The sequence below is a fragment of the Drosophila ficusphila genome, unplaced genomic scaffold, assembly GCF_018152265.1.
Source record: "Drosophila ficusphila isolate 14025-0441.05 unplaced genomic scaffold, ASM1815226v1 contig_106, whole genome shotgun sequence".
Taxonomy (NCBI): Eukaryota; Metazoa; Arthropoda; class Insecta; order Diptera; family Drosophilidae; genus Drosophila; species Drosophila ficusphila.
The window spans coordinates 4,913,220-4,927,048 of NW_025063993.1; the positions used below are offsets into that span (position 1 = coordinate 4,913,220).

The following is a 13,829-nucleotide window of genomic DNA, read 5'->3' on the forward strand; positions in this document are numbered from 1 at the left end:
ATGCTCCTTGTTTTTTATATATATATATATGAAATTCGAATGAGCTTCTGCAGCTTACTTATTCTGCAACTTCTTCATCCGTTTCCTTATGCGAATGTGCATGCTTAAGCTGCTTTTCCACGCACACACGTCCAAACACATAGGAAAATCAAGGAAAACTCTGGGAAAAGCGGGGGAAAACAACACATTGAGCTGAGCTTAACGGCTGGTGCATAAGTTTCAAAGTCAGCATGGAAGGTCCGAGTCTCAGTTCGACTGTCTTGCAGCTTTTGCAGCGTCGTCGTCTTTTGGCTCAAAATGGTTATACACATGAAAAATAAATCATATTCCTTTAAAACATTGTGCTTAAAGGAGTGTGTAAATTAATTACTATGTTAATTATCAGCTATGCATAACAAAGAAAACTAAATCAATAAAAGGGTATGTCTTTAAATCATTTTTAAAATGAATAATTTATTCATATCAATCCGAATTACAGATTTATAACATGTTTTCGTTTTGTGTGGAATAACCAATGGAAATGGGAGTAAGAATGAGAATGAGACTGAGGAAAATTTATCTGGGCACGTCGTCTGTGTATTTCAAATGCAATCCATTGTACTTCTCTGCATGTGTGTGTTGTGCTTTAGGTCCAGTTTGTTGTGTTTGTGTTGCCAAAATCCCCACTGTGTGTGTGAGTGTGTAAAAGAGCTCGAGGAAAACCCGTCTTGGGGAGCTGCGTTTGCACTTTGGGAAACTCTTTTAAACGGTCTCCCTCACGCATGTTGTGCTGCAATTTTCAAAAAGGCCATTGGACTAGTCCAGCTCGTAAATATCTTGTTTTTTTCTTTTAACTTGAAAATTCCCAGCCTAAACTTTCAAGCTTATTTCAACAATTTATAGTCCTCTGCATAATTTATTTCCTGTAAATTAAAAAAAAAAAGCCGAGATTTTTTTGAAAGTTTATAAATGTATTGCCTCATAAATCAAACTTTTTAAGGAAAAACCTTACTTTAATATTTATTTAGATAGCATTTATTAAGGAATAAGCCTAGAAAAGTTTTAATTTAAGTATATGAGTATATTATATATTATATAATGACTTAGATGATACGTTTACCCTAAGAGATTGGAAGGTTCTAAATAAATGTGTTTTTTTTTTGTTTTATATAAGGTTCTCATTTAGTTTTGTTTATTGGCTTATAAAGTAACACTAAATACCAAGAAAAAAGATTTCGATTTCGACAGGTTTGCTTTAAAATCAAATTTCGGTTTCAAGCTTAATTTGTTAAGGTTCTCTTTAAATGACTCTCGTGTCCAGTTGGCAAGCGAATCACATAATTACATCGAGCATGCGAAGTGTTTGATTGAAATTGAATTTTAGTGAAATTATACTGCGGAGACGAGAACACGATGATGATAATTATGTTGTGTGGTTAGTTCGAGGGGTAAAGGGTCAAAGGGAGGCGAATCATCTTTGACGCTTTGACGGTCAAGAGTCGAGGATAAGGTGTGTGGCTAATTGGTTTGCTGTTCGTAAATTAATTCAATGCTAATTATTGGCTAACATGCACACAATAAACGCAATTATAATTGCGCAACAGCAGCGGCAACAACTACAAAGTCTGCAATTAGACTTGCAAAATGCATATTTGCATTTTATGCTTCGTCACTGTCATACACAATACAGCGATGTTGTTATTTGTTGTTTGCTATTTTTTGTGGATTTGTTTTTTGGTATTTTTGCTTAATTAATCTGTCAACAGTTTAGGTTCGCCCGAATGATTACAAGTGAAATTCGCTCATTTAGCTGCGTCAACAAAATTCATTAGATTCGGCAAATGTGTTTCGCATGACCTGTTGTTAATCGAGCATTTATTTATATCTAATTTGTATGTAGATAAACAATTGGCGGACATAGAAGTTAAAAATAGCTTATGTGGAGTGTTTCCTTAAGAAAAGGAAAAGAATAAAGTTAAGTTTGCTTCGTTGAAATAATTTATACAAATAAAAGATTTTATACCGTTGATATAATATGTAGGTTTATATTAATTGAACAGATGAATCTTTGAGTTTTGGTAATTTGTTTGCCGCTTTTACATACAAAATTAAAATTAAACCAGCCAAAATTGTTTACTCATTTCCAACAAAATATTGCTATACCATTGTAACCACTCTTCATACAAAAATACAGAAAGTGCAATAACAGTTGGCTTGATAACAATTCAAGTTGCAATGTTGTTTGTTTTTCTATAGAGTTTTTCTTTAATTTTAGTAAAATCTAAAATAAATCAGAGAATTGACAATTATCTGTCGACAATTCAGCAGGGAATGTTTAAGGTAATTATATAGATGAATTGTTTCTTTACATTTACAATATATGAATCGAAATGTATGCAGTTACTTACTTACTTTAACAGCAATAGAATCAAATTTAAGGCATTTCAAGCAAATTCCGTTTCCTGTATTTATGTGTATTAAAGATAGTTCAAGGCCCGGATGCCCTGAAGCTACTCAGCGCATTGAAGCTAATAAACATCAAAGTTTATGCAACAATTCTTTTGAGTTTCACCTGTCAAGCACACAAGCGCACTCTCAAAAATGGCACACACACACACGCTTACACACAAACACCTATGAACACCGTGTACACATTTACGCAGACACAAATGCATAACTTTTGGTTTTCGGTTTGACATTTTGTGGTTAGATTTTAATATGTGGCAAACTGAATGAAAAGTTACGCAGGACCCGGAACCAGCAAGATGGCTAAATGCATTATGCCGCTGCTGGCTGGCTGCCACAGTGGAAACTTTGGCCGCATAAACCCCGGACCCACCTCCTTATAGACAATCCCTTCCGAAACACTATCGGTGGCACATGCTGTTTTGTGGCGCGTGTGGGAGGGCCAAATTAGCATTCTTGCCACCCGAATTTCGAGTCCGTGTGTTTTGTTTGTGTTGCATGCTTCACTGTCTCCACTGTCTGGCATCGTTTGTTGTTTGTCTTTGAGGTGCAGATGCACATCACTGTAAAATTATGTGTATTCTTTTTCATAATATAATAATAATCATAAATACAAACACACAGAACACACAATAATATGTATAACTCTAAACACAATTATGTATTCAAAATATTTAAAATTTTAAATATCTTATTAGAAGTTTGCTTTAAATTAAATTAATGAGTAAATTTATAAAATATATTATTTTTTTAAATGTGTAAAAAATAACTTCAATATTTTTTATTTAATAATTTTTTTGTTTTTTTTTTTTTTTAATTTTGGAGGTGTTTCCAATCATTTGAATTCTCTTAAAATCTACAGTTAAAATAAACATTGATCACAAAACAAACAATAATATTGATTTATTCAATATAAAAATGTCTGTTTTTTGCAATTAATTCTTTGAAAGCTGCCAAGGACTTAAACGAATAAAATGAATGTTTCTCTTTTATGATTTCGTTTATTGCTTTTATTCAAATTTGGATTTTATTGTTTTAAATTTTTTATTCTGATTTATTCTGCAGCTAGAAGCTGTTCAGATAAGCATTTTTTCATTATTTTTCCCTGTGTGTTCAAGGCGAGGCTTGGGCTGTCAGCGCGCTGCAGCTTAAAGCCTTAAAACGAAGCCAGTCGGACCACATGGCGGATGCGTGACATTGCATAACTCACTTTGTCGAAGGGATGTTGCAAAGGGGGTTGGTAAAAGAGGGGTTGGGAGGGTAAATTACAACTTGAGCGTGCATCGCCAGCCCCAAGGCCTTCGGGCTGAAACTTTGTCTTGAGAGTTGAAGTTGACGTTGCAAACCCTCCAAAACCCCCAAATCCCCATTACCCAACGTTGTGCAACAAGCAAATGCATTGCAACTTTATTAAAAAGTCGTAAAAGTTATAAAAACTACTAAAAGCAATGGGTAATAAGTTATTGTTTTTGTTAATAATACTGCTGTTATGGTTGTTCTTACCGCTACTGCTTTTTGCTCGGCGCAAAGGTGGAAACTTTTCCGCTGTTGACAATGTGCAATGTCGAAATACGGCGAATGCAAATGCGAATGCAAAATAGCGAAGGAAACTCTTCTGTTTAATTTGATAAGTGCGATACGCGGCAAGAAACTTTATTCTTTGCTGTTCTCTACCGACTTTTCCGGCTGCTCACACAGGCATGCGATGATTTTGTTCTAGGAGAGTTTACCGAGGTACAGTTTACTCTTCATTCAAACTGGCTGCAAGAACGGAAACAAAAGCCGGCCTCTTCCTTGCCGAGAATAGCAGCTTTCAAAATTAGAAATAAATATATACCCTTGCAGTAATCAGTTGATCCAAATGCATAAAGGCTAAAAAACATCAAAGCTATGACGATTTTTCTATACATTTTACATATTTTCGACTATTTTTCATATGGCAGCTATATGTTATATTTGTCCGATTTTTATAAAATTTAATTCGTAGTTCGTAAAAGTCGTTAGAAAACTCTATATTCCTAAAATGGTGCTTGTCTGATGAAAAACAACGATGTTATAATTTTATTTCCGTTATTTTTATATAGATTTTTCTATCTTTCCTAATCATTATTAAAATCCGACAACGTTGTCATATAGCTGCCATAGGAAATATCGAAAGATCAGTATTATGTAGTCGTCCGATCCCGATCAGCATACATATGTATAAGCAACCAGCAAAAGACTTGTGAAGACAGAACGACAGACTGGCATGTATTATCCACTCTGATAGAGATACAGGTCAAAAATATACATAATTTCTGACAGAAATTATTATACCCTTTGCATGGGTATATGTGTGGAATCTGTGTATTGAAACTATTCTAGTTCACTATATTGGCTTCAAGGGAAAACTAATAGAAATTCACATTTTTATTATAAATCTAATCAAATTATTATTTGTAGCTTGAGCAAACTTTTCCATATCCACCCTGGTAGACTAAACTGTCAGCACCCTTTGTTCACTGTGTATATCAATAGGATAGAAGTTTCCCTATCTATTGGAGTAATGTATGCGAAAGTATGCTTGACTGATTTATTTTGAATTTCTGGCAAAGGGAATTAAAAACAAACTTTAGTTGGCTGTCCTGCGAACTCGAACGACAACTCGCCGGCGAACACCTCCGTTGGCTCCTTCCCGGATGATCACGCGTCTTCGGATGATGACACGACGACGACGGCGGCGGTGCTTCTTCCCTTTGGTGGTGCCCTCCGTGCTGGTGGTGGAGGAGGAATCTGTTGTGGTGGTGGTGGCATCCGTGGTTGTGGTGGCGGCGGCGGTGGTGGTGGTTGTGGCCGAGGCACTGGTCGTAGTGGTGGTCGATTGGGCTGAGACCTCGCTGCTCTGGAGGATCAGCACGGCCAGGACGACCAGGGAAAGAGTGAGGAGGTAGCGCATGGTGAGGATGGTTCTTGTGGTGTTCGAGAACTGATGTTGATAGCCTTGACTGAGAGGTCTTTATATTTCCTAAGAGCCAAAGAGCTACTAAGTTATAAGCAAACACAGATGTGAGTTCCATGACACTACATAATAACATCTATTACAGTGCTCTTGCATATTTGCGATGCTTTGTCCATTATATTTACACCTGATTGGACGTATTTGGAATTTTTATTTTTCGATTCTCTTATTTATTGTCATAGCACGCCCCATTCTTTCAAAAATATCAAAGTTACAATTTATGTTGATAAGGACAAAAAATTTCTTTCAATTCATGTATTAAGATTAAGATCTAGATGAAGTTGAGCGAATGGCTTTTGAAGTATGTCTATTAGTTTGTCTGGGGTTGAATAGGTAAAACAACACATTGAAAAATAAATATTTACTAGTCCGGGGTTAGCATTATATGACTCAACAATGTAACGCAAACCTTTCTACTGAAACAAAGTAAACAAATAAAAAATATTTACTCATATGTGTTTACTTAAATCCTTAATTGAAACCACTATTTAAGCAACAAACATTTGTATACCCTTGCAGAGCAAAGGGTATTATAATTTCAGTCAGAAATTTGCAACGCAGTGAAGGAGACATCTCAGAACCCATAACGTATATATGTTCTTCATCAGCATCACGATCTGAAACGAAATACTTCTGTTCGTCTGTCCGTTTCTACGCAAACTAGTCTCTCAGTTTTAAAGCTATCTTGCTGGAACTTTCCCAAAAGTTGTGTAGTTGTATATTGTCGGCCGACTATATCGGATAGCTCCCTTACGAGAGATTGAAATAAAAAATTCTCACGCCTTTGTTTTTATTCAAATCGACTTGATTTCTTCCAGATGGCGTTTTCTAACTTCTATTAAATTTCGGATTAAATTTTATCAAAATCGGATAACACTATCAAATAGCTGCCATAGGAAAGATCTATGCTAACCCCGGACTAGTAAATATTTATTTTTCAATGTGTTGTTTTACCTATTCAACCCCAGACAAAATAATAGACATACTTCAAAAAACCATTCGCTTTAATACATGCATTGAAAGAAATTTCCGTCCTTATCAACATAAATTGTAACTTTGATATTTTTGAAAGAATGGGAATATGACAATAAATAAGAGAATCGAAAATAAAAATTCCAAATATGTCCAAACAGGTGTAAATATAATGGACAAAGCATCGCAAATATGCAAGAGCACTGTAATAGATGTTATTATGTAGTGTCATGGAACTCACATCTGTGTTTGCTTATAACTTAGTAGCTCTTTGGCTCTTAGGAAATATAAAGACCTCTCAGTCAAGGCCATCAACATCAGTTCTCGAACACCACAAGAACCATCCTCACCATGCGCTACCTACTCACTCTTTCCCTGGTCGTCCTGGCCGTGCTGATCCTCCAGAGCAGCGAGGTCTCAGCCCAATCGACCACCACTACGACCAGTGCCTCGGCCACAACCACCACCACCGACGCCGCAACCACAACCACGGATGCCACCACCACCACAACAGATTCCTCCTCCACCACCAGCACGGAGGGCACCACCAAAGGGAAGAAGCACCGCCGCCGTCGTCGTCGTGTCATCATCCGAAGACGCGTGATCATCCGGGAAGGAGCCAACGGAGGTGTTCGCCGGCGAGTTGTCGTTCGAGTTCGCAGGACAGCCAACTAAAGTTTGTTTTTAATTCCCTTTGCCAGAAATTCAAAATAAATCAGTCAAGCATACTTTCGCATACATTACTCCAATAGATAGGGAAACTTCTATCCTATTGATATACACAGTGAACAAAGGGTGCTGACAGTTTAATCTACCAAGGTGGATATGGAAAAGTTTGATCAAGCTACAAATAATAATTTGTTTAGATTTATAATAAAAATGTGAATTTCTATTAGTATTCTCTTGATAGCCAATATAGTGAACTAGAATAGTTTCAATACACAGATACCATACATATACCCATGCAAAGGGTAAGATCGATTCAGATCGTGATACTGATCAGGAATATATATACTTCAAACTTCTGACTGAAATTATAATATCCTTTTGCTCTGCAAGGGTATAAAAACAATGATACTTTGTGTTTTAATGAACAAATTCGTTTGAAATATTTATAGTTTTTAAAAAGGTTTTAATATTTCTGACTCTTAAAATGATTAGAAAGATCTTTGAAAAGAAAGTCCAAAAGAATGCAAACGAAGAAGTTTAGTTAATTTAATGTGTATTAGTTATTCAAATGGTTTTCAATGTTTTTAACAATTCAGAATAATATTTACTAAAATACACTAAAACTTAAGCACACCTTAAGCAACAGAGTGTACATCCTTTGTAGGCATTGTGACTCGTGTTTGTTTCCGTTGAAAACATCATTGTTAACCGGCTGGTCAAACGTTTGCTTGGTCTCCGGTTGCGATTCGTGGTCGGGGTCCTGTGGTTGGCCAGCTGCCTTCGGTATAACAATGGACCGGTTGCCTATTGCCGATGTTTATGATATGTAAGCATCTTCGTTACAGGTTTCCGGCTGCCCGGGCCACAAATCCTTGCTTTCAACAGCAGCCATTAGGGGAATCTTGAAAGTTTGCCCAAGCTGCTGCCGTTTGTTGCAACTCGCAAGTAATAATTGCACTCGCGGTTAAGCACACACTCGCACACGAGATGGAGATGAGATGAGATGAGTTGCGCTCAGCTGAGCTAAGCTGCGTTGCAGGCACTTAAAATTCCTTAACACTCGAAAAAAACATTGTCTGACTGTTTGTAACATTATTTTTCCAGTTCCATTTAAAGGAATTGTACTAAATTATGCTAAACCTAATACAACAAATTTAATTTATGTCAGTTAATTGTATGTTTAGATTCCATTTTTAAACCTTAACATAAATTTTTTATTTATTTCTTTGTTTTTGAAAATAATGAAAAAACTTTCAGGAATGAATATATATTATGGTTAGAAAGTATTGTATTATATTAATTATATATTAATTATATATATATATTAGCTACAAAAATCTGATTTATTTCCAAGTTTTGTTGGTGGAAAATTCCCAACATTTTCTTGATAAGGATACGTTTTCGGACATGATTTTATAAGTGGAGCTACCGATGCCACATGCTCAAGGCAGCGGGCGTGCCAGAAAGAACCGCAAGAAGGGGCGTTTCTGGGGGCGTGGCAGTAGAGGGCAGAGCACCAACTGCTCAGGAAACGCAGCAGCTGTAATAAGACAGCTCGTCTGCCCGGCTCTGTCTTGTTAACTTTTGCTCATTTGTGCCCCGAAACGCTGCATCAGACATTTGCAACGGGGATGACGGGGAGTTCAAGGAGTTCGAGGCGGAGGAGGAGCAGGAGGAGGAGCAGGTGGAGGAGCAGGTGGAGGAGGAGGGGGAGGAGGAGGTGTTGGGGCTTAACTGCTCAACTTGACATATTAACGCGCACCGCTTAGAATGGCGCTTTTAATGAGCAGCCTGGGCAACCTGACTGCTGCACATTTATCAATTTATCGAGTAAATATCGGAGTGTTGCAACTGCCATTTTCACTTTGCTGCAAACTTTAGCAATTAAAAACTTTCCCACGGCCAAATGAACCAATAGCCCCGCTACTTGCTTCAACACAAAAGGGCTTTTAATGAGCATTAAGATAATGTCACACACGATATCGATATCCGCTTCTTGTGTTTTTTTAATGGGCTATATATGTACGGTATCGCATATCCGCCGTGTAGCGATTGACTTGTTAACTGTCACCGGTAATCGTTGGCATTTTTTGAAGCCATTCCACGGGGGGGCAAAAAATCCGAATCAAAGGGTGCTCCTGCAAGATTTAGTTACCTAAGTTCTAGTTCAAAAATTTTAATTCTAATATAAATTTTATTATTAATCTTAGTACTACTTATTTTGTATTTATAATTTATATGGAATATGGAAGGAATATGTTTTTGAACGTTTTTAACCAAGGTAAAAACATATATATGAAAATTGCTTTTAAAGCAATCCATATAACCTTATTAAAAAATATTATATTTTGAAAGTTATACAACGAAATAATAACTGCCGTGTGAAACACCTTTTCAGACTGGAAAATCAATGGTTTCAGTATATATCAATTTCGCATATGTGTTTCGCACACAGATGGGCACCCATACCGGCGCACTTTGACGGGAACTCACACACACTGCCACGCAGCGGCGGCCATTGCCACCGCAAGTGGCAAAATGACACTCAACGAGCGTGTAAGTGCATGTCAATCGTGTTTGCCAGGCGTCAATAAAAAGTAATTTCATCTCGCATTAAAAACACGCGGAAGCAGGAAAACACGAGTGCAGGTAAGTACTTAAAGCGGCCACTTTAAAGCAGCCATTAAAACAGCGTTAATTATGCAATTGCAATTATCGCCGGGCTTATGGTTATAGTACAGGACACTCTCAAATGTCCGTCAAGTTGGCCGTGGCAGAAGACGTACCCGAAATGAGCCACTTTAAATTTAGTATGTATTGGTTGCAGGAAGTGCTTAAGCAACAACAGAAAAGAATAGAATCCACACAGATACTTGTGCAGTTAAAATGGCATGTCCTTGTATATCTAAACTACTAATGCAACAAAGAAACACAAAAATCTATTTTTTGTGCCATGACCTTTACAATTTTAAAGGCAGTTGGTAATGTCCAAGCGGTATCCTGGATTGAAATTTATTGAATATGTTTTTATGTTTATTTTAACAAGGGAAAAAAATTATATTTAACTAGTAGAAACTAAATTGTAATTGAAATTAAAGTTGCTTAACTATTTGAATACATTTTTGGTAACAATATCGAAAGGAATTACTTTTAAAAATATTTAGAATTATCTTTCCGCTAATTTTATTACTATTCATCATTACCGGAGTATTTTTAATTCAACTATCCGTATTACCAATTTATTTGGGGTCTCAATTTGAATTTCCTTTTTGCCATTTACATTTTCCGCATGTCAGTTGAAATCTATTCGACCAAATTTTCCCCCTCAACTTGTTAATTAAATGCTGCCGTCGCTGCGTGATTTCTTTTACCCCAAGGCAAAGTCCTTGCCATTTCCGAGAAAAAAGGCATCGACTGCGTTTGGGCCGCTAATGTTGTTTGTGGCCCACAAACACACTTGGCAACATGTGCTCGAAACCGAGGCACAAAGAAAAATTTTGCATACCAAAAACCATTTAAATGTTTTGATTTTTTATTATTTTACTTTTCAGCACATGTAAAGAAATGGAATTAGACAAGTACCTAATCAAAATCTATTCGATTATGTATATTGTATAAAACTATTTTTATTTTTCAGTGTACTTATTCCGTATGCAAAGGGCCAAGTGCTTGTATGTGCGGGGCTTCAAAGCCGTTTCATTTGCTCCGCCACGCTGCCTCCGACTTTTCCTCCATTTCCCGACTGCCTCAATCAATTTCAATTTATCAATTTTTACAATCAACTGATTTTATCAATTTTATGGCGCATTTTAAGACCACGCACAGGCCAAGAAGAAGGGCAGGCCAAATGGGCTAGCTGCGCCGTGGGGCAGGAACAAAAAGGACACGCGAAGGAGGAAATTTGACTGCCAGTCACAGCAGCGAAAAGCGAAACGCTGGCTTGCCATCGAAACATGTCAATAAAATCAACAAATGTCGTTGCCGGTTTATTGGTATCTTCTTCGTGGCCCGGCTTTCTGTCCTTGCCACCGACTTCCTGTTTCCCGATTTTCCTCGATTGTTATTTCAACTGGCGACCGGAAAGGGAAACAGTCTTGGCCCTTTGGATGGCTGCCATGACTGCTGACTCGACTCCTCCTCTTAGCCACAGGTAAGTGGCTTAAAATCTTGGCAACGTCTTAGCAGAAATTATCATTTAGCCGCGGATTTTCGTGTCTTCCTAATAATATCGAAGATATTTATTTTGTCTTTTTTGTGTATAGATTAAATTAAATGAAAAACCAGGGCGAATAAATCGTAATCCTATTAATTCTGTTAAAATTTGTCATCTTTTACATTTACTATTGGGTATTGACTTTTTTCAAATATTTGAATTAGACGTTATTTTTCTTTTTTGAGAAAAACAATGAATAAAATCAATACAAAAACAGTTACTCAATACTAACTGGTATCAAGAATATTATTTAATTAACATCAAAACAATTTTTAGCTCAAACAAAAGAGCATTTGGCAGACGTAAATGAAACCCAAGAATCATTTTAATTTTCCCTAATTCGTTTCTTGTTTCCCAGTTGATATTGATTACCAGGACATTTTCAGCCTGAAAACTTTGGCATTGACCATAATTAACGGATAATTTGTGGCCCGCACAACGGAGTCACATGGCCTGGCAAAATCCCGTTTAGCTGGCATTCAAAGGAGGTGGGTGAAGTGGAGCCTCCCCCCTCAAAAACTCACTAATTAAAGTCAACACTCGTGACTATGACCTCATTACAGGCAAATCTGTGAGGAAAAGCGAGGAAATGGGGAAAGGGGGCTGGCCCAGGGGTCTGGTGGTGGTCACCTGGTGATTGTCTTCAAGTTGCCTTTGACGCGCCGTACACCCGATACTTTTTTCAAGTTCATTAGGGTAATGAAGCAGCCACAGGCCTTCCAGTGAGCTAGACCTGTGGGCCGGAAAATGGGAAATGGAAAGCGGGAAAGAGGGAAAAGGGCCGGAATAAAGTGGCGTGCGCTTTACTTTATGGTCCTCATAACCACGTATATATAGTCGGTGCTCCAGTTGTTGGCTCTTTGCATAATGAACGGACATAAACATGGCACAGCCAACAACAACCGGCAACTAAGGCCAAAGTTTCTCCACAGCTCGCAAGTCTTTGCTTTGGCGCACATTACTGCCGCCAGTTCGCTCCCATTGGCCGATTCTGCTTATTACCTAAATATAATTTTAAATACATATTACATTTACTTAACGCCATTTCCTTAATTAATAAGAAACTTTCCGGGCTCTGGCTTGAATTCAGGAAGTTCACTCAAGAGTTCGACGATAATTTCGCCAAAGGGCAATTAGTTTTTTATTTTGCTTTGGTCGAGTTAACTTAAGCGGACAGAAAAGTACAAGATAAAATAAAGTTTCCAGTGTTAAGTACATCTGGGGAAAAATGTGGGACTCATAGGAAACTAAATTGAGGAATTATTTTGAAATCTCCATAATCTTGCAAATTTAAAGTTGCATAAGTTAGATGCTCATTATTTTTTTAAATTATTAATTATTAACATAACAAGATATCAACCACAAACAATTTTTGAAAAGATTGTTAACAAATCAAATCTTCCTTTAAATTATTTTCTAATTTTTTACTCTCTCTTCGTTTTGAACCCACAATTCCATTCGATGGACCTCAATTTTCCCAGCAATATGTAGCTACAAATTCTGCAACTACTTACTCAGGATCGAATATTTATATAAATTATGACATAGCAAAAACAGATTTTAGCTGGTTGAAATGACTTTGAAATGCAGTTAAATTGACTCCCGCAATTGGGGCACAGCATCGTTTGGATTTGGCATATTGCTTGTTTATGCATATTGAACCACCCCTTTCATAAATATGTACATTGCAGCCATGGAAAATTTGGAAATGAAATATGGCCATCAATCGGGAAAATGGCAGTCGACCAACAAGTGGCATGCTGCCGTTTGCCATGTTGCATAAATCGCACACGGTGCATACGTAATTTTCATGACTATTTAATCACCTTTAAAAGCACAAAATATAATTGAAAAATTCCTGTTGTACAAGAGCGGTTATTTGGAAATTCTTGCGTCTATTTTTCGCCTGGGACTCTCGGTCAACGGGCTTGCGTGTCGCATAATTGAACAAGGTCAAAATGGTTTTCCCATCAAATTTGTCATTGACATTGAGGCCACATGTTCCCTGGTGAACGCCGATGACCTCCATGAATAGTTTGCTTGTCCAGCAGGACTCACATTATAATTATTAAGTCTTTGCCTGCTGTCCAGCAACATTAGTCTATAATTAAACCATGAATAATTTCGAAGAGCAGTTGTCTAAAGTGGTCTCAAATTAGAGGCCTTTATAGTAGATAATTGCAAAGGACATTGTCATTGGTTTTGTGAGAATGTGAGATTACTTCACAAGCCATGTTTAATTGCACATATTCGAAGAGCGTTCAAATAAGGACATTCAACTTACTTATCCTTTAAAGGAACATCTAGAGTATTGAAACAAGAACCAACTTTCCGCAACTCAATTTCAAACATCTTCAATGGCCAGTATCGCCCAGAGCCAAACCAAAATCTAATTAAAGGTAATGTGTTGTAATCTTGTCATTCAAGTGGCCAGCTCGTCCAGTGCAATTTGCGTAACTTGATATAGATTAAAGTTATGAAAGATTTTCCCCATCTATTTTGCTCGTCCTGTCTGCAGAAAGTGTCCCTGTC

At 37.2% G+C, this 13,829-nt stretch overlaps 2 protein-coding genes across 2 annotated transcripts; one reads left to right on the forward strand and one right to left on the reverse strand.

Moving 5' to 3' along the window:
* Positions 1–5,056: 5,056 nt before the first annotated feature.
* LOC122319784 (protein new-glue 3-like) lies at positions 5,057–5,380 on the reverse strand. Its single transcript, XM_043207554.1, has one exon. It carries the CDS (start codon positions 5,378–5,380, stop codon positions 5,057–5,059), a length of 324 nt encoding a protein of 107 aa, XP_043063489.1.
* Positions 5,381–6,766: 1,386 nt separating this feature from the next.
* On the forward strand, positions 6,767–7,090 carry LOC122319785 (protein new-glue 3-like). The gene has a single exon (XM_043207555.1). It carries the CDS (start codon positions 6,767–6,769, stop codon positions 7,088–7,090), a length of 324 nt encoding a protein of 107 aa, XP_043063490.1.
* Positions 7,091–13,829: the final 6,739 nt, after the last annotated feature.